General features: G+C 40.5%; 1 protein-coding gene across 3 annotated transcripts; it reads left to right on the forward strand.

Moving 5' to 3' along the window:
* Nucleotides 1-22923, forward strand: LOC6726207 (UNC93-like protein). Of its 3 annotated transcripts, none has more exons than XM_016174071.3 (6): nucleotides 1-1067; nucleotides 15085-15212; nucleotides 19859-19993; nucleotides 20478-20883; nucleotides 21297-22150; nucleotides 22546-22923. In XM_016174071.3, the coding sequence occupies exons 2-6, from the start codon at nucleotides 15165-15167 to the stop codon at nucleotides 22717-22719; spliced, it is 1617 nt and encodes a 538-aa protein (XP_016039728.1). In that variant the 5' UTR covers nucleotides 1-1067; nucleotides 15085-15164; the 3' UTR covers nucleotides 22720-22923. The 3 variants fall into 3 exon arrangements, with proteins under 3 accessions (XP_016039728.1, XP_016039727.1, XP_016039729.1); XM_016174070.3 differs by lacking the exon at nucleotides 1-1067 and adding an exon at nucleotides 2951-3038; XM_016174072.3 differs by lacking the exon at nucleotides 1-1067 and adding an exon at nucleotides 11668-11890.
* The last annotated feature ends 614 nt before the right edge of the window (nucleotides 22924-23537 follow it).

Raw genomic sequence — 23537 nt, forward strand, 5'->3', positions numbered from 1 at the left:
TATTACGTAGCGCCGGGCTTTAAGCCAACATCATTCCCAAGCGAACGGCCAGCGATCAACGTTTGGCCACCACAGCAGCACTCGAGAGCGATAACGAGCAGCTGATTTTGCCTGATTTTAGCTGATTTCGGCTGATTTTTTGCCATTATCCATTTTATCTGGCACCGCAACGGCAGCAGCAGCAACAACTGCAGCAACAACAACAACAGCAACAAGGGCATCGCATCTCTCTCTCCCCCGCAACAACAACAACAATTATAATAACGATCTGTGACAAGACAACAACAACAACAACAACAACAGCAACAGCGATAAATATCAAGAAAAAAGTGAAGTGAACTCTCGGGCGCTCTCTCGCTCTCGCTTTCGGCCAACTTCGGCTTTTTTCGGGCTTCGCTTCGGCTCCGGCTTGTAAATTACTTGCAAAGTTAATTTTAGTCTCGGCTTTTAATACCGTTTTAGTGCGTTTTCAAGTTGGTCGTGTGCTATTCCCTCTCTCTGAAAATTTCGAAAAAAAGAAACAAATTTTAATTTCGAAAATAAATTGCAATTCGAAAATAATCGAATACGCTATAAATAAATAAAAGCTAAAGCACATATGTGACTTTTTTGGTGACCACGCATCCTTGTGACATTTTTTTTTGCGAATCCATATTTTCGCCCAACGGAAATGTAAACCATTCGCCCCCAAAAAGCCCCCCTTAAGCTTCCTGCTTCAAAGTCCAGAACAAAAGAGCAACAAAATCCATTCAATTGCATAACATTTAATTGCCAAAAAAACAAACAAAAATTATAAAAACAATAAACAAAATAAAAACAATAATATCATAATTCAGGAGTTCAAAAACGCGCTCACCAATACAAAGGCGATCGCATTAAAAGACGGAAGTGCATTTTTTTTCGTTAAGCGGCAAAGCAGCGCATCCTGTTTTTTTGGGCCCTCCACACACGCTCACGCACACACACGCACCCCGAACACAAGCCCACACACACTCACACACACACACACACGCTGTGAGGACTGGAAGTCGCTCTCTCGTTTAAGAGTTGCAGATCCACAAATAACGGTAAGTGCAGGAGCCAACTTAAAGCTTGCTAAGGGATCTAAAAAGTCGGGATCGCCGAGCATATGAGACTTGAAGTTAGCGAGATACAGTATCCTGTAGGTAGTTTAATATATATATTTGCAAATTGGTGGCATTTTTGAAGAGCATGAAGCCTGGCTTTGTCTGAATTTTACCTTTAAATACACTCTTTTTTAATGAGTTCTGTTTGTCAGGTATTTTAAAATATTAATTGTGTTGAATAGTTTGAAGAAAGCAAATTGAGTGCGGAATTATTTCAGCATAGGCCAATTCCCTATATAAACTTATATAACATGCTAAATTATATAACAGTAAGTGTTTAGAAAACAAACACACTTATATAACATACCCAAATATTGCATTTCATTGAAAACAATCAAAGCACTTACACACTGTTTTGCAACTATTATTCATTTTTATAAAAATACAACGAACCTTCTTAATCATGAGAACTCATTTACAGGGGCGAAAAACCCAAAGACCCAAAACAACTGGCTGCCGCAAATATAAATAAACAAATTGCATAAACTTTGCGGCTTAGTGGGGCCAAAAACAACACAAAATAGAAATAAAAATAAAACAATAAAATAAAACCAAACAAGGCAAAAGTGGAAGTTGTTAGGCAATTCTAATGAAAGCCAAGTGGGCGTGGCAAATGGGGTTGTTCCCCCCTCAAGTTGAGCGTAGAAGTTGAGCTAGTTCAATCACATCTATCTTATGTTACCAATATATTTTCTCAAAAATATTCGCAACATTTATTATTGGCGTAAAACATTTGAGTTATGTGTGGACTTTGGGAAAAACCTAACAATCTTTGAAATACAGCCCAATTTTTGCACCTAATTTATTTACGATAATCGCTTTTCACTTGCAAACTGTGCCTTTCGACTTAAGAAAGTGAATGACTTTCAAACGAAGGGCGCTGCTAGTTAATGGAGCTGAAAATTCCAGACTTTACTATACTAGCAATCTAACTACGAATTTGCACTTGCAAAGTGAGCTATAAAAATCTAACTACCTATGTTCTAGGCACAAGTGCCAATTAAATTTAAACATTCAAATATTTTGTGCAGACGAAAGCCTTAGTTTGCGAGGTGGCAAATTTAAATATCTTACGAAGCAAGTAATTTCGTGGAAATGCAGATTTAGATTTCGAGGGAAATATTCAGGTCGCCAAAAGATTTTAAATCATTATTCACTCGAATTCCCTAACGTACCCGCAATTTTTATGTCGGATAATTTGGCGCAAATGGGGTTTTGTGGGTGGTCCACACCCACACGCCCATCTATGGCCATGTGACGCGCTGTATCTGATGGATACTTTTTGGGATTTGGGATTGAGGTTTGCGGAACAGGGGAAAAGGGGTGACAGGGGTCTTGAAAACCCGGGGGCACATAGACTGGGGATTTTGAATTTTGGCATGCGCGATGCAGAGACACGGGGCGTTATTTAAGCGATGGCCGCGCATGCGCAGCTTGTCAATCGGCGTCGTCGGCTTACGCCTTGTATATATCTTTTATATATATATATATATATGCATGCGAGTATCTGTGTTATATGTAGCTTATATGGCAGGCAGCTCACATCTGGCGCCACGGATCAGCATAGAAAACTTTCACTATTGGGATCCACATCGGGCTTTTTTCGATTTCGATTTTTAGTCGATTTGTTCGATTTTTTCGATTGCTGCGAGTGTTTTTTTTTTTAGAGCCAAGTCGCATGAAGATGCGTTTGCAAGCGGATTTCCGCACACAAATTGCCCACTTGCAATGGCAATTTGCATAAATGTTGCGATAACAAATCACCTAGAAACAACTGCCGCTGCTGACAAACAGAAATACTAATACTAAGTTCTAATTAAAAGTGCTGGCCGCCGGGGAAAAAAACTAATTAACATTTTTCGAGCGCTGCGCGGTGCGAGAGGAGAAGCTGAAAAAGTTAAGTAAATAAAGGTGAGAAAATCAATTCATGACGACAGCGGCGAGTCAAGTGCCCACTTGAGTGGAAAATCAATGCACTTCCGCAAAAAAAAAAAAAAAAAATACGAAAAAACGAACAAAAAGTATCAGACAGCAAACACAGATACAAATCAAACTCTTTATTTAATTATGAAATATTTATGGCTCAATGAGTCGCACAATAATTGTAAAAACTCATAACGGTATGGGCTGTAGAATGCGATTATTCTTACCAGATTTATTAAGTCTTATTCAATTAAGTCTTATTAGTATCCAACCGAAAATATTATATATGTATATCCGAGCAATTATTGCAACGCTTTGCGGGCAATTAAAATTGGTTGCTTAATTAAACTATAAACTAAACAATTGCATAACTTAATATTGAACGTTGAGAACTTGGCTGTTTTCAGGCATTCAATAAATATTTTTATTAACAATTGTTTCAAAGATTTTTTAAGAAATTTAAACAACACGAAATTACGTGATTGCGTTGAATCTAGATATTTAGATATTTATGCAAGGCAACATTTTTTCATCTTAATTGTCTTCGGAAATGTTCCCATAAATCGAAAAGCGAACTGCAAACTATTGCAAGCAAACTGAAAATTAATTAACCCATCAAACTCAGCAACAAAATTGATTGTTATTGAAAAATCTTTAAAATGACATTTCATAAATTCCTGTCGCTTAAATTATCAATTTGTAGATCAGGAACTTGGCCATAAATTAAGTCTTATACTCGTACTCCCAAAACATGGCCATAAATTGAGCACCACCGAAGTAATCATCATTTAAAATAGATGAAAACAAATACCCGAATTATTTTCTTAATGACGAACGAGTTTTTCAGATAGTCGGCCATTAATCAATCAGAAATATAGCCAAGTAAGCGATAAAATTGGCAGCAACTTAAATTATGAACTCGACCAGGGAAACTTGAAGCCTATGGCTTTATATATAGTAAGCGATATAGATCAGACAATCCGACAACTTTTCCATTGTTGTTGGGCGAACAACTCTCTTTGTCTATAGTTCATTCTGTATTTGTTTATGCACAGTTTTTTCGGCACTGTTGGCGCTGCAGATGTAAAACAAAAACCGAAACACAATGCTGATAATAATATCTGAGTTCTTTTTTTTTTTGCGGCTGCTTTATGGCAGCTATATCTGCTGTTGATATCGTTGTGCGATCGTTTGCACAACAACTTCGTCTTGAATGACAGCGTTGAAGACGGCAGCTTGACTTTATTACTCATCCGCCCCGTTGGTCGCATCCTCGTTGGCACGACCAGTGCCAAATGGCCTGGCAAATATTGACTCCCGTCTCGTTAATACGCTGGGCAAATCAAGTTTATGTAAACGGCAAATTAGCATCCTCCATCCGAAAGCAAAATTGGAGCGTCTTCTTGGCCCGTCCAATGTGTTATCACTTCATTAAAGTTGGCAACACGGCAAACAGGCGCACCCATCATCATCATCATCGTCTTGAATTCAAATCTAGATATCAAGGGGTAATTAGTCAGCCAATTCGCTCGATTTGCATTTTTCGGGGAAGAGCCCCAGACACAGCAGCCTGATAAAGAAGTTAGCGAAACTGGTTAAAGACAAAAAAAAGTGGGCTAAAATGCGGCTTTGTATTCTACTCAAATTCATGTTTGCACGTAATCGTTTATTTTTCCCGGAATTCGTTATAGCATGATTAAATAAGGCGAATATAATATCTGATAAAATGCGCCACTTATTCCGCCTCTTTTACAACTCGCACTAATCCCCGCTTTTATTTATTGCACAATTTATGGCTGCCCTATATTTTTTTTCTTATTTAATTGTAATGTTAAGCAAGGTTGCTGGGTAAACTATATAATTTAATACGCCAGGCTAGCAATCTGCGAGATACGTTTTATTTTCAGTTTGTTTAATTCTCAGTTAATGTCACATCCTACAGAGTTGTGTGAATTTGGTAAAATCATCCTTAGAATCTTTTTTTTTTGCCAACATGGTCAATTGGAATGGCCAACACTTTGGGGCCGCAGCAAGTGATAAAATCCATAGGCAACATTGCATAAGCCTCGAGCAGCCATGATCGGCGACAGAAAATAAGACTAAAACTCGTTTACATCAGATATGAATATATAGATACATATATGGATCACATACGCGTATATGTTTGTAGGCATCTTTTGTTGCCGCTGACGAGTTTCTTTTGTGAATGAAATAAACATGAGTCGGCTTGTAACCTCTAGAATCGGAGTTTCAAGGCGCTGGGAAAACTTCCAAGTCGCAATCAAAACTTTCCATTAACAGGCTCCGCGATCTGGTGTTGATTTTGATTTAGTCTCTTTGGAATTTTGGGTTTTTGCTTTTGGCTTTTCCACACAGCCCCCCCATTGAAATCGAGGGAAATTATAAAACTGCGAGAGATACCGAAATGAAAGACGGTAGCCAAGCGGCCAACGATCATTATCGTGATAAGGTGCGCTGTGAGTTTTACGATCAGGTTTTTATTGTTATTTATAGCCAAATAATTACCAGCTCCCCGTGATAAGAGCCACCGTATGACCAGCCACGTCGCTGATGAGCCCGAATCCGATTCGGAATCCGAATACGGGTATATAGCATCCAGACTCGTGGCCGCTGCTAGATAAGATTTGGTATTCGTATTCCCATTCCCATTCGCATTTCATAATATCACCGAGTGATATGATAGTGCTAGAAGCGTCTCAATGGCAAACATTGAACTTTGATGTGCTCTGCGATTATATAACACGTTCATTATGTCCCATTATGCCCCCCAATTTTTGTTTCTTCTCTTGATTTTTGAAATGAAGGCGCTTGGGAAAGACCCATGTTTTGCGACGCAGAAAAACACGGACAAAAGCGTCGAAAAATATCAAAAGCCAAATAATTGAGTTTAAGCCGCCGACTGGGCAAACACTTAATGGCCGAAAGCAGAGGCGGATTTCTGATTTTTCATTCATTTGTCCACAAAAAAATATACAAAACAATACAAACGGACAGGTGACTGGGCATTAATTTTCTAATAATCTTTTTACGCTTAAGTTCTTACATTTATTTTTTATGGAGCATTTATTAGAGTTATTTCGAAGATGATAAGATGACAGCCGTAAGAAAAAAAGATACGGATATATAAATTTCTCGAAGGTTTCACACCATCGAAATCTTTTCGAATATCATTTGAATGTGCTGCTTGAATGCATATTCCCTTTGATTCCCAATTTATTTGGCCACAAAAATAAATAAAAATAAAAGCAGACAGGTGACAAGGCATTATTCTCTTCCCATAATCTCTTCATGCCAAAATTCTTGCCGAAAATAAACCTCATGGGCAAAACAATGTGGGTTAAGTAAAGAACTCGGTTCTGTATAGCCCCCTCTAATTATTCTTACGCTCGTAAAGAGAGCCTGAAGCGGAAGTTATTATGACAGATAAAAAAAAAATAATGCCGGAGCAAATGAAAAATAAATAAATAAAAAACGACAACTAGCTGAAAACGAAACTGTAACGGCGGGCAGAGTAAAAAATTGAATTGAAATCGAGCAGAATGAAATGAAGCTCAATGCAATGTTTTGTTAGAACACTTTTTTTTCGAGGAGTTTTTTCTATTACAGTTTTGTTATTTTTTTTTCGTTTTTTTTTTGTTTTTTTGTTGTGTTTGCCGTTTGCTTGCTGCCACTAATTGCATTCTAATCGCGGACGAAGGTCTCGGTCTTGGCCATTTTTAGTTCAGTTCGCTGTATTACGCGGTGATTTGTTGGGTTTTTTGTGTGCTTTTATTTCTCGCTGCGCTGCTGTGGGAAGCAGTTGGCCAAGATGTGCAAAAAACACACGCGGCGTATGCGCAATATTTGCCCGGGCAGAGCAACGCTGCGTATACTTGATGCAAAGAGAAATACATCTTCTCTTGCAGAATGCTTCAGGTTGCAAATAGCTTCGGTTGCAAGAGCCAGCCATTCGAAAATGCAATGCAGTTGTGTTCTTGAAATTGAAATTGCAATAGCAGAAATGTATATATGTACATATACATAGAAGAATTTCGATGACGAGTCTTGGCGACCTGTTAGATGTCAATCGGATGTTTTTAGCCGGCTCAAGGTCTAGGTTGTCTTGTGCGCACAGTACTTTCTTTCTCTCAGTCGAGTGAAATGAATGAAATGCTATCTATATGAAAATATATTCGGCTGAGACCTTTGCAACTAAGGTCATTAGCTTTCTAGAACCTTTCACTTTCAATGGCCGCACGTGCAGAACCCTTTCGAGTGCCGGAATTTCGCTAGACTCTGGATTCCCTTAGAGTCACTTCCTCTTTGCCAACTAATCCCGGTCATAATTTTATGGCACTGTTTTATTGTATAACGCTCTATAAATGAGCTGCTGATAGCGATACGATACGAATCAATCGATTTATAGCCGCGTGCAGTAATCTTTACGGCCGCCGCCAAATCAATCAATTTAAATTTGATTAAGCCGTGATTTCTGATTTCTGCCATCCAACCATCCCGCACACACACACGTGCGCACAGGTGCACACAGATAATATATATGTATATACTATATGATATATGGCGAGCATGCCGATTACAGCCCGGTTATACCAATATAATATTTTATGGCCAGACAAATCACGCAAACTCACTCGACGAGGTTCAAATTGGCGGGCGGAAATTGGCTAACCCGAGCCTTAGTTCATATAATATCACAAAACAAAATAATGCCCATATATAACATATATGCACGTTATATATATATATATATATATAACTATATTTGATGTATGTGTGGAACGGGGGACTCTGGAAATCATTGTTATTAATACGATTATTGTGTGCACAGTTGCGTGTTAATTTCACTGTGATTTAACCTGGGAGAATCTTTTTTTTCTCGCTCTATGTTTTGATTATTTCTGTGTTTTGTTTTCTGATCTCTCAGATTTGTGGCCAACAATTTTTGTATTATTTTGCCGCGTTTTTCCCATTTTCAATTTGCCCCCGAACACAATGCAAATCGCTTTGGCCCCCGTGCCACGCCCCTCGAAGATTAACTGTCATTAGGGCCTTGTTATCAAATCGCCAAAATCAATCCGCCTTTGTACCGATCTCGTTGACATTCGACAACAATTAAGAGCCAAGATTTTAATTATATCACATAGAGATACAGGCCGATATATGAAACGTATTGTTATTAAGTAATTGTCGTGTACAATTGCTTTTGGGCCAGTTCAATCAACTCGGCCGCCGGCCAACAAAGCGAAACAGTTTGGCTACTCGAATTGTTAGACAAGTTTTGGAGCATGTTGTTTTCAATATGTGTAACATGGCGAAAAAATAAAATAAATAAATATATTTAATTATAATCTGGCTGCTTCAAACCTTTTTTTTCGCACCTGCACAAAGTCTTTTTGTATTTTTTTCTTTTCGGCTATCAATTTCATTAGGCCAACTAACTATAATTTCCTGTAGAAACATCTCGTACAACGCGGGCTATCAAGTGTCTAATCGGAATTGGAAATTGGAATTGCACCCTCCAAAAATCCCGAATGGCTTATACGTCTATCTGGCTAAGATCTGAACAGAAATCGCGCATACGACGTGTGTGCCGCAATCTCTAATCCCCCTTAGACAATTTGTCGCTGGTCGCTGGTCACTTAAGCGATTTGTGTTGTTACTTTAATTAAAATATATGTACACGCCTCGAGTATCGGACACTCCAGCAAATGAAATGAAATCAGCAGCTAAAAATATTGGCTATAAATAGGCAAATGGCCGCAAAAAGACAAAAAAGGCAGAGAAAAAGGCAAAAAGTGTATGGCCACAATTGCCGACGACGAAACCAGTTGGGTTCCCAGAGTTTTTTTTTTTTTTAGCCCACTCGAGATCCATGCACGTGACCAGCAAAAAATTGTCATATATGTGTGTGGAGATTTTGTGAAATTTTCTGGCAATAAACCTGATTATCGGAATTCACAGCAGCAACAAAAATGGGTTGGAAAAAAGTTTTAATTAATATAATATCAATATCAATTTCAATATCGATATCGATAGAAGTCGGGCCTCTGGCACCAAGAATAGCCAGTGATTTGGCCACCCATTTCATCAGTTGTTATTCACATTTTTGACCCATTTGACTTGGTAACAGATCGCCTCAGATCTCGTGAGTCATTATACTCGTGTATTACTTCCCTAGCTGGCAGCTTTTCCTGTTTATGTGTCGTTTATCAATGGTTTAGCCTTCGATTTTCGATTTTCGACTTTCAATGGTTGTTGTTGGCGTTATGCGACTGCCATTGTTGTATTGCGAGTGATAAGCTGTCTCTATCAATCAGCCATTGACTTATGTCGATGGCCTCTCGTGGCTTTAGGGCCTAAGTACACACCGAATCGAAGATTAATTGATTTTAAACGATCTATTAGACTGATACGCCATACAATGTGTGCGGCTACTTAACCTTTAAAGATCAAAGATCGGTTTATCGACTATCTGAGCAAGTTGAGGCAAATGCACTTCGATGAGTTGTTCACTCAAAAGGATAAGTGAGTGAGAAGCGCACCTATATTCAGTTAAGTGATTAAGAGCTACTTGCAGGTTTTATAACCATTTGTAATGTTCATTTAAGAACGGCAATAATAAGGTTCATAAAAACCTTTTTTTTAATTCATTAGATCATTCCTCCTAAAGTCATTTAAATAACTAAAGTGTCAGTACTTTATATAACTGTTACAGGTTATTTGTAAATTTTGCATTATTACTTGTTAAATACCGAAACTTAAAAAACAACTCATAAACAAAAAGTTTGCTTCTGAAAGAAACTACATTCGTTGGTTTATTCAAATGCCCACCAATGCCAATCGAAGTGTATGGTTTTTTTTCTCCACCTAAGTCTTGGCATTTTTTATTTGGTTGCTTTGGCCCGAAAACTGGGTCATCCAAATAGCAAATATTTTGTGCGGCTCTTGATCGTTCCCTCCAGTTGGCTCTTCCCTTCGGGCCAGATCCGCAACGAGTCTTGCTGGCTTTGCAGCTCCATGACTTCAAGACTCCATGGCTCCATGTCTATATAGCTCCATAGCTTCATAACCGACTTATGGCCGATCGGTGAGTGAATAAACCCAGGCATGTGTCAAGTGCGATACCCTTCAACGCGGGCATCATACTTTTGTTGACACAACTGCTGCGCGCAGCCAGTTGGCGGTGCCTGTGATACACTCGCTTTGCGCATTTCCAATTATTTTTGGCAACGAATTTGGAGTTCGCAGCAATCTGAATAAAATACGTATATTCCATTTTGAGTGTACCCAATTTCTGGCAGTGCACCATACCGGTATTACTGATCCCTATCCTAGGGGCAATTTCATCCGTCATTCTTCATTAGCGCCTGTCACCCGATTCTCGACTTTCGAGTGACCGAATTTATTGATATCCCGATAAACCGAAGACCCTTAGTCACAGGCACTTGAGCCACTTTCAAATGGACTCCGAAATGGCCAAGTGGCCATAAACCGAATGAATTCGATTCGATTCGAAACGAAACAAAGAAAAAGACGGTAGCAAGTGGGTAAAAAATCCCTAAAACCCGTGGACACCCGATTTTTTATTGCCCGGTTTTCCGCGTAACTTTGTCCTAATCATAGTATATTATTTACGATCGCCGGCATCGAAATCACAGTCCACATAATCACGCGCTAATAACGGCGATAACTTAGCTATCACATTTTTTTGATAGGATGAGCCACACAAAAAAAAAAAAGGAAAAAATACCACACCACCCACCGCCCCCCAAAACGCCCTTCGATCAACCCGTGCGCGTTTATTAATTAGAATTTATGGAACGACTATTGCCGCGTCCAAATGGAGACAATAAATAGCCGTTGTATATGTTGTTGGAGCTGGAACGGACTAATCTTATCGAGCCGGATCCACTCCTCGCTGCCGCGCTTCAAAGTATCAATCTCTCGACAGCTGAAGAGCCCTCCTATCGCCCAGGAGCGGTTGTCCCGTCGGATTCGTCGAGATCCAAGCGATACCAATGGCATATTAATTCCAGCTCGCATAGTAGTAAGAAACTTTTCGAATCTTATTCTGTGTTTCCAACAAGATATTCCAGTGCATCCTTAGAAGTCTCCAAAGACTGAAAAATATAGGGGCCCCGCAATATGATCTTGCGGCGCACTTCCTCGGCTGAACCGCTCCTGAGAGCTGCCACACGACCCACGGGCAATCGGGGATTTAGCTGCCACGCCCACCTGCCGCCACCCACCGCACACCTGCCGCCCAGTTATCTGGGCCCCCTTTGAAATTGGCAAAGGCAAATCAGGCCCAAAATGAGCAGAACACTATGAGACGAGTACAACAAATACATATAGTTAAATATATATATATATGTATATATAATAATGCCGCTGGGGCGGAATGGTCGTCACTCTATCTCCGTCCCTGTCCGATTATTTACAGTTAGCTCCGGCCAGGCGATAACCTTGCCCACATATATCTTGGCCAGCTCTTGGACCGCCATTTGCGATTACCTGGTGGCGACGTCGGCGGCGACGTCGACGTCGACAGCGACGCCTGCCACTAATCACTCCAATTAGCTAGAAAGTGCTTTTCGTTTAAAATTCGCACGTTGTCGCAGTTTCTTGGCATTGTACTGCGAGGCTCTGAGACAGCCACTTGGCCACCTGGAGTTCCCTTTATTCCTTGGCTTAGTCCGAAAATCGAGAATCGATCGTCAAGGCTCGAGGTTCGAGTTTCAAGTTTCAACTTTCAAGTTTCACGTTTCGAGTTCCGTGTCCACCGGCCGAAGGATTCGCCTTTTTTTTGCCCAACAATTGTGAGTGTGACCCTTTAAAAAAAAGTGAAGATCCTGCCAAAGCCTCAAAAGCACAAACATAAAGCCAACAAACAAGGCTAAAAAAAAGAAAAAAAGAAAAAGAAAAAAGCCATAAATCTGAGCAAAGCGAAGCGAAAGAGCAACAAAAGCGCATTGCAAATAACCAAATTCGAATGCAGAAAGCAAAAAAAAAATAAAAGAAACAAATTGAAGCAAATTGTAGTATTTAGTAATAAAAATCAAAACACGCCGACAGTCTTGAGTTACTCTATAAAGAGAGGAAAAAGCAAACAACTCGTTGAACAAGTGCTATAAAGCATTCGGTTTAAGGTTTTCCACTGCCACACGAATAATACTATAGATTTTATTTTTCAATTGCGGAAACCGCGAGAGTTCCGCGTGTCGGAAAAAGTCTTAAATCTTGTATAAAAATAATACGTTTCGATTCGAAACGATTTGTTGAAAAAGTAGCTGTTCTTCCTTTTTACTTGCCAAGTTCACTTGTTGCCAAAAGAAAAAAAATAGTGGTACAGCTTAGGAGCTTTTTATTGGTTTCAAAAAAATTCAATTTTGATCGCGAATGTTAGGAAAAAATTTCAATAAATTGGAATTTAAAATTTGCAGAAATAGATGCTATAAACTAGCAAGTGCCACATTTTCCAACCACAAGCTTTTGATTTTTTCAAGAGTATCCCCAAAAAGTACAAAAAATGAGCAAAAGTTTGGGTGAAGGGCTGGCTTTGTAGCAAAATGGAAACAATATTAAATAAAAGCAAGCGAATAACAATGAAACAACTTTTGGCACTAGCCAATTTGTAGGCCACTTAAGTCCCGATCTACGCGCGGCCAAGATAATGCAGATTGTCTATAGCCGATTTCGAAACGCGTTGGATGGAAGGGGAAATAGATTCGACGATGATATGGACGATGTGTTATGGAGTTCCCGACTTTGATGAGTGCGTTATTTCGCTAGAATAATAATTGAAATCGCACTGCTTGCTTTTTAATGACGTTTTGGCGCGTGTCGCGTTTTTTTCATGTACTATATACGATATATACGAAAATTAACCCACACGCAGCAGCCATAAAAATCTTTGGCTCAAACGTACAGAACCGCCAATTGCCGGCCAAATTCGGATCATAGATGTATCTATTATACATATTATACGTTTTATATAAGAGCTGGCGGCTTATTTAGTTTTTAATCGAATGCATGCCATCAGTGAAATCGTGGAAATCCGCTAAAACTATATCGCCAATCGGCCAAATCGGCCAATTGAAAGGCTCAGAAAACAACACGTGCTGGCCGAATATTCTGGCATGCTCATATTGTATTCGTGTATATTTCATACGAGGTATATACTATAAAGACTATCGACTTCTGCCAGCTGTTTGGCTTTAAGATAATTAGCATTAGACGGCGCCGACTTTGTTGTGATGACGTCAGTGGATCGTGGCTAGCAGTCGCCAGTAGCAAGTTCTTTATGAGCCGTATTCATTTTGGCCAGGTTTTGTGCTATCGCTGCTGGATTTCTTCGTAAATAATAAAAACCCGAAATGACCAAACTACGTCGTATTATCTGACGTATTATCTGCGATAGTAGCCGAGCCAAATCGAATACTTAATTCCCACTAATCGTTAGCATATTGTATATACATATCAATCATAAGCACAGCCGGTAGAGAACTTATCGAACGCACTGTTCACGCGCTCTTCGAGTCACAAATTCGACTGTCACTGCCATAACACCCAGTCCCATATATAATGCATGTGAAGTCACATGCCGCATAGTGACGAGTCACGGATTGCATCACAAAACATCTTAGACAATTGCCAGAGTGACTGCGAAAATTCGTAGGACACCTGGAACTGCCGTTTATACCACATTATAGTAACAATACACATCAGTCATAGGATCTACTAATGAAATCATTAAAAGGTTCCAACTCACAACTAAATCGAAAAAACGTGACACATTCCGTAAAATTGAATATATGGAACACAAGATTCAATAGTAAATAGTTTACTAAAATGTATAATTTGTAAAAAGTACAAATATACCCAAATGTAATGATAGCTAGGGCTAGAAAGCAGTTAAAGCTCTTTAAAATAGCAACAATAAAAATCCAACAAGTTTTAGAATATGATACGCTTTTGTTTGGTTATAGTTCACTGATCCACACGTGACTTCAAACTGCGATCACTTGGCTAGGCCATCGATATTTTCAGTCTATATCCTCATCTTTTTGCAGTCGTTTCGTTTTTTTTTCTTAAAATGTTATCTTCTTAGTTAGCATAAATAAATATTAATTTATGTAGAATTGTAAAAAGAAACCGAAGCCGGCGATCGACAGCGACATGATTATAACTCATAAAGTTTTTAGCATTTTTATGCTGAAGTTTTTTATTATTTATTGTTAGCATTAACGATAGCAATCGTTAATTTGCTGTGCTTATTTCCTTTGAGAATTTCTATGCCAATGTCTGGCCATAAAAAGTTTACCCAATTTTTTTTTTATTATCATTACTGGTTTTGTGCGAGTGTGTGTTTGATATTTTAGTGTTTTTTTTTTTTTTTGTGTCGTCAGGGGTTTCATTGTGTTTTGTCGCTTCAGTTGAGGGGCCTGAATAATAGTTTTTGATACCGCCTAATATGCAATTAATTGGACATGAACTTGAACTGCGGCCGAAACGGGGAGGGGCGGGGTATGTCAATTATAAACAATTAGACAATGGCAAAATTGGTAACCAACCGATGGGAACGCGCGGGCCAAATGAATGGGGAAGACTTTGGCGAAATGCTTCTGAATCTCAAAAAGATTCGCAATTGTTCCTGGGCTACACTCGTAATATAATATGTATTTATAGTAGATACGAGTACGAGTATATACGGTCAGTCAGTCAGTCAGTCAGTCAGTCAGTCAGTCAGTCAAGCAGTCAGTGCCATCAAATTTGTCTACGAAATTTTCATCAATTATGGCTCGGTCCAGGCAATTTTCAATAACAAAAATCTTTCAGTATTGAAGTTATTATATTTTTTATGATTATTGTTATTACCTTTGTTGAGCACATACACACACACACACACACACTGGCAAATCGCTGACTTTGCCCACTCGCAATCGCGAACAAATGGCTTTATAATCATCTAATGGTGTTACATGTCTTTTTCTCTCTCTTTCTGTGCTTGCAGCCCACTTTTCCCTTGGCTTAATTGATTAACCAGGCCCAAATAAATCCAAAAGGGAGCGGACAACACAAAGAGCCAGCAAGATGACTGGTTTCACGAACGCCGGTTTCGAGAACGATGAGCCCGTCAAGGTGAGTGTTTGTATATTGTTGTGCGCCCTGGTATGGGATCTGGATGGGATCCCAAGTAGTTCTCCAGTCCGAGGAGTGCTTACCTGGCTCCCACCTCCCACCTCATTCATCTTGAACAAGCACTGGACACGTCAACGTACCCATAATGAAATCACCGGCCCACAAATCTTGTAAACAAAGGCGAGCGAAAAGAAATTACGAAACAAGGCTCATTATTTCGAGTTCTGCATAATTAAATGATAACTCTTCCTCAATTATTCAACATTAAAAAGTGTCAGGAAACCCTATACCAAATTTGGGGCAGGAACCTCAATTCGTTAGTCAGTTCGCTGGGTTGGTATGGGTCTTCTAACCAGGGTCTCTTAATTGGGTTTACCTTACCTCCACTCGCTACAAATTAGCACCACATACCGAATCCTAAGCCAGTTGCCTTATCCATTCAGCAGATCTCACATAAGAACATTATCGCCCTAGTCGGTTAATTAGAATTCGATTTAGTAGGGTAATTACAATTAATTATATCAACTGGTTTACCTACCAGTTCAATGAGAAATAGCGCGCATAGGAAGTGATTGCAATTAGCTTAGATTAAATTATAGAACGGACTTTCTGCAAACTGTGCAGTGCACATGGCCAACCTTATAAACACCTAGCCAAGATCGAGTCTTAATCAGACGGCTTGGGAATTTCCCGGGTTCGCATAGAACCTATCGAAATGGCCATAAAGGCTGCCACTTGAAAATTGCTGTCACATTCACATTCTCACATAGTTGGCCGTCTCGTTTTTGGCATTCATTCATGCATGGACGAATGTGTATATATGTATATATAGCATTTGGCCATATAGCTTATAAGGTGGATTACACTTATCGAGTGTCTGGGGCTGCTTGTTTTTTGTTTTTCCTTTTTTTTTGCCTTTTATATTGTTTAGTAGTGTATTGTTTTGATGTTGAGCTAATGACTGTGTTTGCCTTCGCCAAAGAAATCATGTTTTATAATGACACGCGTCACAGTTTGTATTTTTTTTTCTTACGATGGCCCTTAGTTTTGGGGAGGAAGTGTTCAATAAAGCGAGATACCCAGTCGAACTAAGCCAAAATTCGGACTCGGGTGATCATTAGCATGTGGAGTGGTTGGCTTTGGCCACTCCTTGGCTCGGCTTTTAATGAGGCGAAATAAATTTCACCTCAAGAAACTGAAAACCAAAAACCGAAAACCAAAGACAAAAATTCGAAAAACCCACGCGAGAAGCTGAAAAGCAGAAAAAGAAATGTGACAGCAGAAAGCGCACACACACACACACACACGCACAGCTAGCAAGTATTTATGGATATGTCTTAGCCACAAACTTGACCAGCCAGCTGATGGCCAATCGATTTGGCAATAAATAAGCTAACAGAAACAGAAGAAACTTAAAGCGATGAAAATAATAATAATAATAAACCAAGCGGGCGAACAAGCCGCAACTAAACGTATTGCACAATTAAAGCACCGACAAGGTTTCATAATAAAATATTGCCAATTTACAATGGCCACGCCCCCCGCCCCTCCACACGACCACCCCCTCCGCAAGAGACACCCATGCCCCCCACCCAGTGTAATCGGTTCTTGGGAGACATCGAAACCAAACTCGTTTTCCTCGCTTGGCCAACACAGAACCGCAGCAGCCGAAAAGTAATACAAATTCGTAAAAGAAACCAGAGAACGTTAACAAACTAACAGCGGCGGTCAGCAGAATAATAATTTTTTGGCATATATGGCAAATATAAACATAGACAAAAAATATGGGATAAATATCAAATAAATAGCAAACAAAATCAATCGAATTTCCAATGAGTAGCAATTACCATATCCAGTAAATATCAATTAAATTTCCTTGTTTTTACTAAAAAGTATACTTAACATACATTCAATAACTTGTATATTTCCATGAAATGTATCCTTGTTCCTTGCTTTTATGGCTCTTGAGCTCTATTCTGCTGACCGCAGGTGTATGTAAGGCACCAACGCCAAATGGCATGTAAAATGTGAAGGGGACCCTCCAGGGGGTGGAGGGGGTGTGGCGGAAACTTGTGAGCTGTGCAAACACGAAACGTGCCGCGTTTAAAAATAAAACGCAAATCTCGTGCGGCGCAGCGCGTGCGCAACATGTTGCCACAGACAGACACCGACAGCGACACACACACACAGGCGCACGCACACACATGCACCAGACAGTAGGTCGCTGGCAACATGTTGCCGAAGTGATTGGCTTCCGCAGCTCAAAAAAAGGAATATTTATTACTCAAGCAACATTTATCGATAGCTAATTTGTTTTGCTTCCTTTTTGCATGTTTATAAACATTTTTTTGAAAAACATTTTTCCATAAATTATGCGAGGCTTTCTTGAATAATCATAACTATTAAATTTAGCAAGCCAGTCCAATAGCTTAATGTTTTAAAAGTTTAATTCATATTGCTAGTAAGAGCTACTTTTTTCTGCCGGTGCACTCACGCAAACACACTTGAAAAAAAATGTATTCAAAATCAACACACACCTGCGGCCACACTCGAAGCGACGGTCCGCTCACCTGGCCGCTTTGAACTGGTTTGCGGCGGTTTTTGTTTGTCTCGGTCTCTCAACTAGCGGCGTCGCTGCCAACACTCTCGCATATCATTATGGCAACCCCCACCCCTCCCCTGTGCACTGGCATTATTATTACGCGCACTTGTTTCGAAGCTCGGCTTGTCGTTTCTTCGTAAAGTATAAAAAATACAAAAAACGAGGAAAAATGGGTGAACAAAACCTAAATATCAGCTGTTAGCGGGAAAAGCATGGCACACACACACAGCCATCAAACAAACACAGACAGTTAGGAGTGGTTTTCCAGTTGGCTCTGTGCATTGTCATGATTTTCCTAGCATTTTTCACCTACTTGCCATATGCTAGCCCATATTTTTTTTTTTTTTTGCAAGCATTGATTGCACTTGCGGTGTGGCAACTTGCATTGATAGCAGAAAATCCCTTGCAGCTTTTTAACCACAAAGCGTTTCGCTGGAATTCTCGATCGCATTTCTTAGAAAGAAAAAATATTAAATTGTTTTGTTATCGATTGCAATCCGTCAGTCAATACTTTCGAACGCCAGTTGTTTATTCAACTTTTTTAAACCTTTTCGCTAGTTTCAAAATAAGTTTCGCATACAGGGCGTATGCGCGATATTAAATTTCTGACTGCTTTTTTAGAAGTTTTGTTACACTTCGCGTCAAGCAATTGCGCTCAACTTTCAATTTTACACTTTTGCGTTTCTACCTCTTAATTAAATGTGACATTTCGGAGTTTCAGGATTTTTTTCACTTTTTTTTTGATATTTTTCTGTGTGTGTTCGCTGACGTTTTTAATGGTTTGCCATTTTTTTTGTTCACTTTTCGTTTTTAATATAAATTTAAATGCAATTTTATTATGCTGATAAGCAGCGAGGGGATTTTTGTATCTGAAATCTGTCTGCAATTTGCATACAAACAAAACGGGGTTTCTATAGCCCCCCAACTCGCCCGATCCGCCGATTTCCTTAACTTTAAAATCGTGTGAACAGCGTCAACTATTATGTGCTGTAATTAAGTCCATATTGTTGGCTCAAATTAAACACTCACACACACACACTCACACAATGTCCAGTGAACGAAACAGATAAAATGTGAAAAAAATGTAATCGATGGGGCGACTTGCATAACAACGCGTGTGGGTTAAACCGAACCCCCTGCGAAGCCGACGCCCCTGACCACATGTATGTATGTATGTATGTAATCCTATCGATGTAACCTTCTGGCCCTGTGCGGTGCATGCGAAATGGCCCGTTTCGGAGTGGCTTTGGGCCCGTTTCTGGCTCTGGGTCGGTTCTCGGGACCACCACGGGCATTTCGATGGCCATTTCGGAGGCGACAAGCGGGCAGAGGGCGCGCCACGCATGCGCAATGCGAAAAACGCGCGCGAAACGCGAGCAAAACGCGTGCGGGCTTTTTAAATTGACTGCGCAGCAATCCGAAAATTTTCCCCCCTTGTTTTTTTTTAGAAACTAAAAGCGTAAAATGCGCCAACACATAAATAATTAATTAATGCGTGTAGTGTGTGGGGTGGCAAAAACAAGACCAGAAAATGAAAGCTGTCAAGGGGCAAGACGAACTGGGAATGCTCTGTAGATTAAAGCATCTAGATAACCTATCAATGCACCATTAATGATTATCTCACAATTGTGTAACATTCATATTGGTATTTTATTTTTTTTTTTTAATATTTTCCACCCTCCAATTTCTCGCCGTGTATTTGGGTTTACAGCCCAAAGGAAATTAACTTTGATGGCCGGCAATTTAAATAAATTTGTTTATTATCTAAAGACATAGCAAGAAAGTTAACGCTGCTCCGAAAATGCGGAGATAAGAAAGAAAGTAGGATCATGATCACGATCATCCATTCATTATCCCATCCCATTTGATACTATACATATATGTATGTATGTATGTATCCACTGCCCCGCTGGCTGCACTCCTCGGGCTCAAAGATGGGCGATCTGAGCTGGGAGATGTGAGGCGGCCAAAAGCGAATACCGATCTGTTGCCACTTTGCTTACGATATGTATGTTTTCTTTGCTTGTTTTTCGTTTATTTTTAGCCAAAAGCTGGTTTCGAGCCCGACACCGCCTCGCTGCGAGAGAAAGTTGTGCTGAATCCGGCCGAGAAATGGCGCATCTTAAAGAATATCTCGATCATCTCGATCGCCTTCATGGTGCAGTTTACAGCGTTTCAGGTGAGAGACACAATTGCCATGGTCGCGAAAAAAAATTTGTAGTTTCGAAATTTGTAGTAAACGTTGCCAAAATTGTATTGTTAATGTAATTGTTGAATCCGACATACCTACTGCAAATTGTTTGAATGCACTAAGTATAATAATGTTATATTTATTTATTGCAGAATTTTTCTGTGATATTAACAGCATTTAAAATAACTTAAGAATATTGATCGCAAAGTATGTACCGCCATCTTTGACAATTGAACAAAAACCAAAAACCAAAAAAAAAAAAAACTAAACTAGAAACTAAAAACTATAAACTAAATACCAATAACTTAAAACTAATTACATTATTAAGCAACTTTTTCCTCAGCTTCATTAATTTCCCAAATTTATCGCACATCATTGCTCGAATGATGTGTTATCGATAAATTCGATATTCGAAATTCAAAAAGCGCTTGCAGAGCAACAGCCATGAGCTAACCAAACTCTCCCATTCCAGGGCACGGCCAATCTGCAATCCTCTATAAACGCAAAGGATGGCCTGGGCACAGTGTCGCTTAGTGCGATCTACGCCGCCTTGGTGGTCTCCTGCATCTTCCTGCCCACTCTGATCATTAGGAAACTAACGGTCAAATGGACATTGGTGTGCAGCATGCTCTGCTACGCACCATACATCGCATTCCAGCTCTTCCCGCGATTCTACACGTTGGTGCCCGCCGGTATCCTTGTGGGTATGGGCGCCGCACCCATGTGGGCGTCCAAGGCCACCTATTTGACGCAGGTTGGACAGGTGTATGCCAAGATCACGGAACAGGCGGTGGATGCCATTATAGTGCGATTCTTTGGCTTCTTCTTCCTTGCCTGGCAATCCGCTGAGCTCTGGGGCAATCTCATCTCCAGTTTGGGTGAGTTTCATATAGTCATAAAGTCAAATAGGAAACTATGCTAAGTAATCACCTCCAACTTCCTGTATAAAATTCCATGCCAGAGATGGTCATAAAGAATTGCGAAAAGTCAGCGGCAATCTTATCGGATCATAAAGACTGAAAAGATTGCCACGGCTCTTAAATTAATAAAGTATTAGCTTTTGATTTTGCCAGCTACCGGGAATCATATAACTAAGAACCGCCTCATTTGAGGCCACCGATTAGGAAGCATATTTGATAATCTCCGATTCACGGAAATCTACAACATTTGTAAACATAATTATGATAAGAGCCGTGCGACTGTAGGGCAGTAGGATTAGGCCCTGGCTGATTGCAAGACTTCATTGTACATTTAATACCCAACTAACGTGAGATCCTGCCATCCCCTTTAGTCCTCTCCAGCGGCGCTCATGGCGGTGGCAGCAGCTCGAACACGACGGTCAGCGAGGAGGATTTGCAGTTCTGCGGTGCCAACTTCTGCACCACCGGAAGCGGCGGCCATGGCAACCTGGAGCGTCCGCCAGAGGATGAGATCTTCGAGATCTCGATGATCTATCTGTCCTGCATTGTGGCCGCCGTCTGCATCATCGCCTTCTTCCTGGATCCCCTCAAGCGGTATGGTGAGAAGCGCAAGGGCTCCAATTCCGCCGCCGAGTTGTCCGGACTGCAACTGCTGTCTGCCACCTTCCGCCAGATGAAGAAACCGAATCTGCAGCTCCTCATCCCCATCACCGTTTTCATTGGCATGGAGCAGGCTTTCATTGGTGCCGATTTCACCCAGGCCTATGTGGCCTGCGCCCTGGGAGTGAACAAGATTGGCTTCGTCATGATCTGTTTCGGTGTGGTGAATGCCCTCTGCTCGATCCTCTTCGGATCGGTGATGAAGTACATCGGTCGCACGCCCATCATTGTCCTGGGCGCCGTCGTCCACTTCACCCTGATCACCGTCGAGCTCTTCTGGCGCCCCAATCCCGATAATCCCATCATCTTCTATGCCATGTCCGGCCTGTGGGGCGTCGGCGATGCCGTGTGGCAGACCCAGATCAACGGACTGTACGGACTGCTGTTCCGCAGGAACAAGGAGGCCGCCTTCTCCAACTACCGCCTATGGGAGTCCGCCGGATTCGTGATTGCCTACGCCTATGCCACAACACTCTGCACGCAGATGAAGCTCTACATTCTGCTGGCCGTGCTCACGCTCGGCTGCATCGGCTACGTGATTGTGGAGATCCTCTACAGGAAGAAGGTAAGTCTGCCCATCCACGATACAATAATGTTGTTAGTTGGGGTTCTTTACAACAAGAAAGTAGTCTTGGGGTTTGGATAAAACTAAAACTATAGTATTTGATATGTAGAAAGTATAAAATAATTTATTTTTGAATTATTATATTTCCCGTTGCCTTTCATGCCCAAAAGTAGGCAATATTTTTGCATATTGCATTTATCAGCTCAGGAGAAAATAAATAAAAAGTTGTTGCTATGTTTCTAAAAGATCTATAAAAAAATGATGAGAACAATTTTTAAAAAGAAAAGAATTGAATTAAATCTAGACTTTCCTTGAGAAACCCCACTTCGAATATCCCCGGAAGTGGGCTATCAAATGTATATACATCCGAAACCTAATATCATCTCCTATTCCAGCAACGCAAGCTCAAGAAGCAGGAGAAGCTGGAGGCCGCGGAGAAGGAGAAGGAGGCCGCCGCCGCCGCAGCAGCCGCCGCTTTGGCCGCCGCCGAGGCAGGAGCAGATGGCGTCGAGGAGACCGACGACGAGCTGGACGATCTCGAGGAGGACATTGTGGTCACGCGCCTGTAAATGTTTTATTCTCACCCAAGGATACCCCAAAAACAAAAACACAAAAAAAAAAACACCGCACAAGCCCCTCACACCCCACATTCCATCAAGATATCGATAGAAGGAAGCAGAATTGATTGGATGCTTTATCGATTTAAATGCAAAAAAGACAAGATTGAAAAACAAGACGAAAAGCTCTATCGATAAAATGATAACTAGCATAACTATCGATAGACAAATACGCACCGCGATCGATAAGCAACCAGTGCCGATTGAAGGTCGAGACGCGTTGCATACTTTTGTGGTTGTAGTTTTGTAGTAGAACATTTGTACCCCTCACCCACGAAAACCCGATCCTGCAAGAGAAAAACCATTTAGCTCAAAGTCCAACGGAGTTTGGCTTAACTTTAGTTTGTACATACAGAGAAGAGATCGAAAAGAGCGAAATGCTATTGAATGCAAAGGCAGTGAGAAGCCCCGGAAATGCAAATCCTTTGTGTGTTAGTCTAGGTGTAAGCACACTCGTACTCGGTTGAAACGGACTTCCTGTTTTCAAATATAAATCAATCGAGACCTATCGAAAAAATCGATATAATCGATCGACTTAAAATCGCAAGTGTTTTTTATTTGCTGAATGAAAGTCAAACAAACAGTTTCTGAAATATGCATTTTGATATTCAAGAGCAGTTTACTATCGATACATTTATATTTGAAAAAAGGGGCGTTCTTAAAAACTTGGTACCGCACAATCATACAAAAAAAAAAACGCACACACCTATACACCTATATACAAGACGCACACACTGCAGCAGTGTGTGTGTGTACGATGCCTAACAAAT

This window comes from Drosophila simulans, chromosome X (assembly GCF_016746395.2).
Source record: "Drosophila simulans strain w501 chromosome X, Prin_Dsim_3.1, whole genome shotgun sequence".
Classification (NCBI taxonomy): Eukaryota; Metazoa; Arthropoda; class Insecta; order Diptera; family Drosophilidae; genus Drosophila; species Drosophila simulans.

Bases quoted from the DNA above. Each gene is read 5' to 3' on its own strand.
- LOC6726207 (XM_016174071.3), top strand. From the start codon at position 15,165: ATGACTGGTTTCACGAACGCCGGTTTCGAGAACGATGAGCCCGTCAAG. The intron at 19,994-20,477 runs GTGAGAGACACA...CTCCCATTCCAG, and splicing joins TGCAGTTTACAGCGTTTCAG to GGCACGGCCAATCTGCAATC. The intron at 22,151-22,545 runs GTAAGTCTGCCC...CTCCTATTCCAG, and splicing joins AGATCCTCTACAGGAAGAAG to CAACGCAAGCTCAAGAAGCA.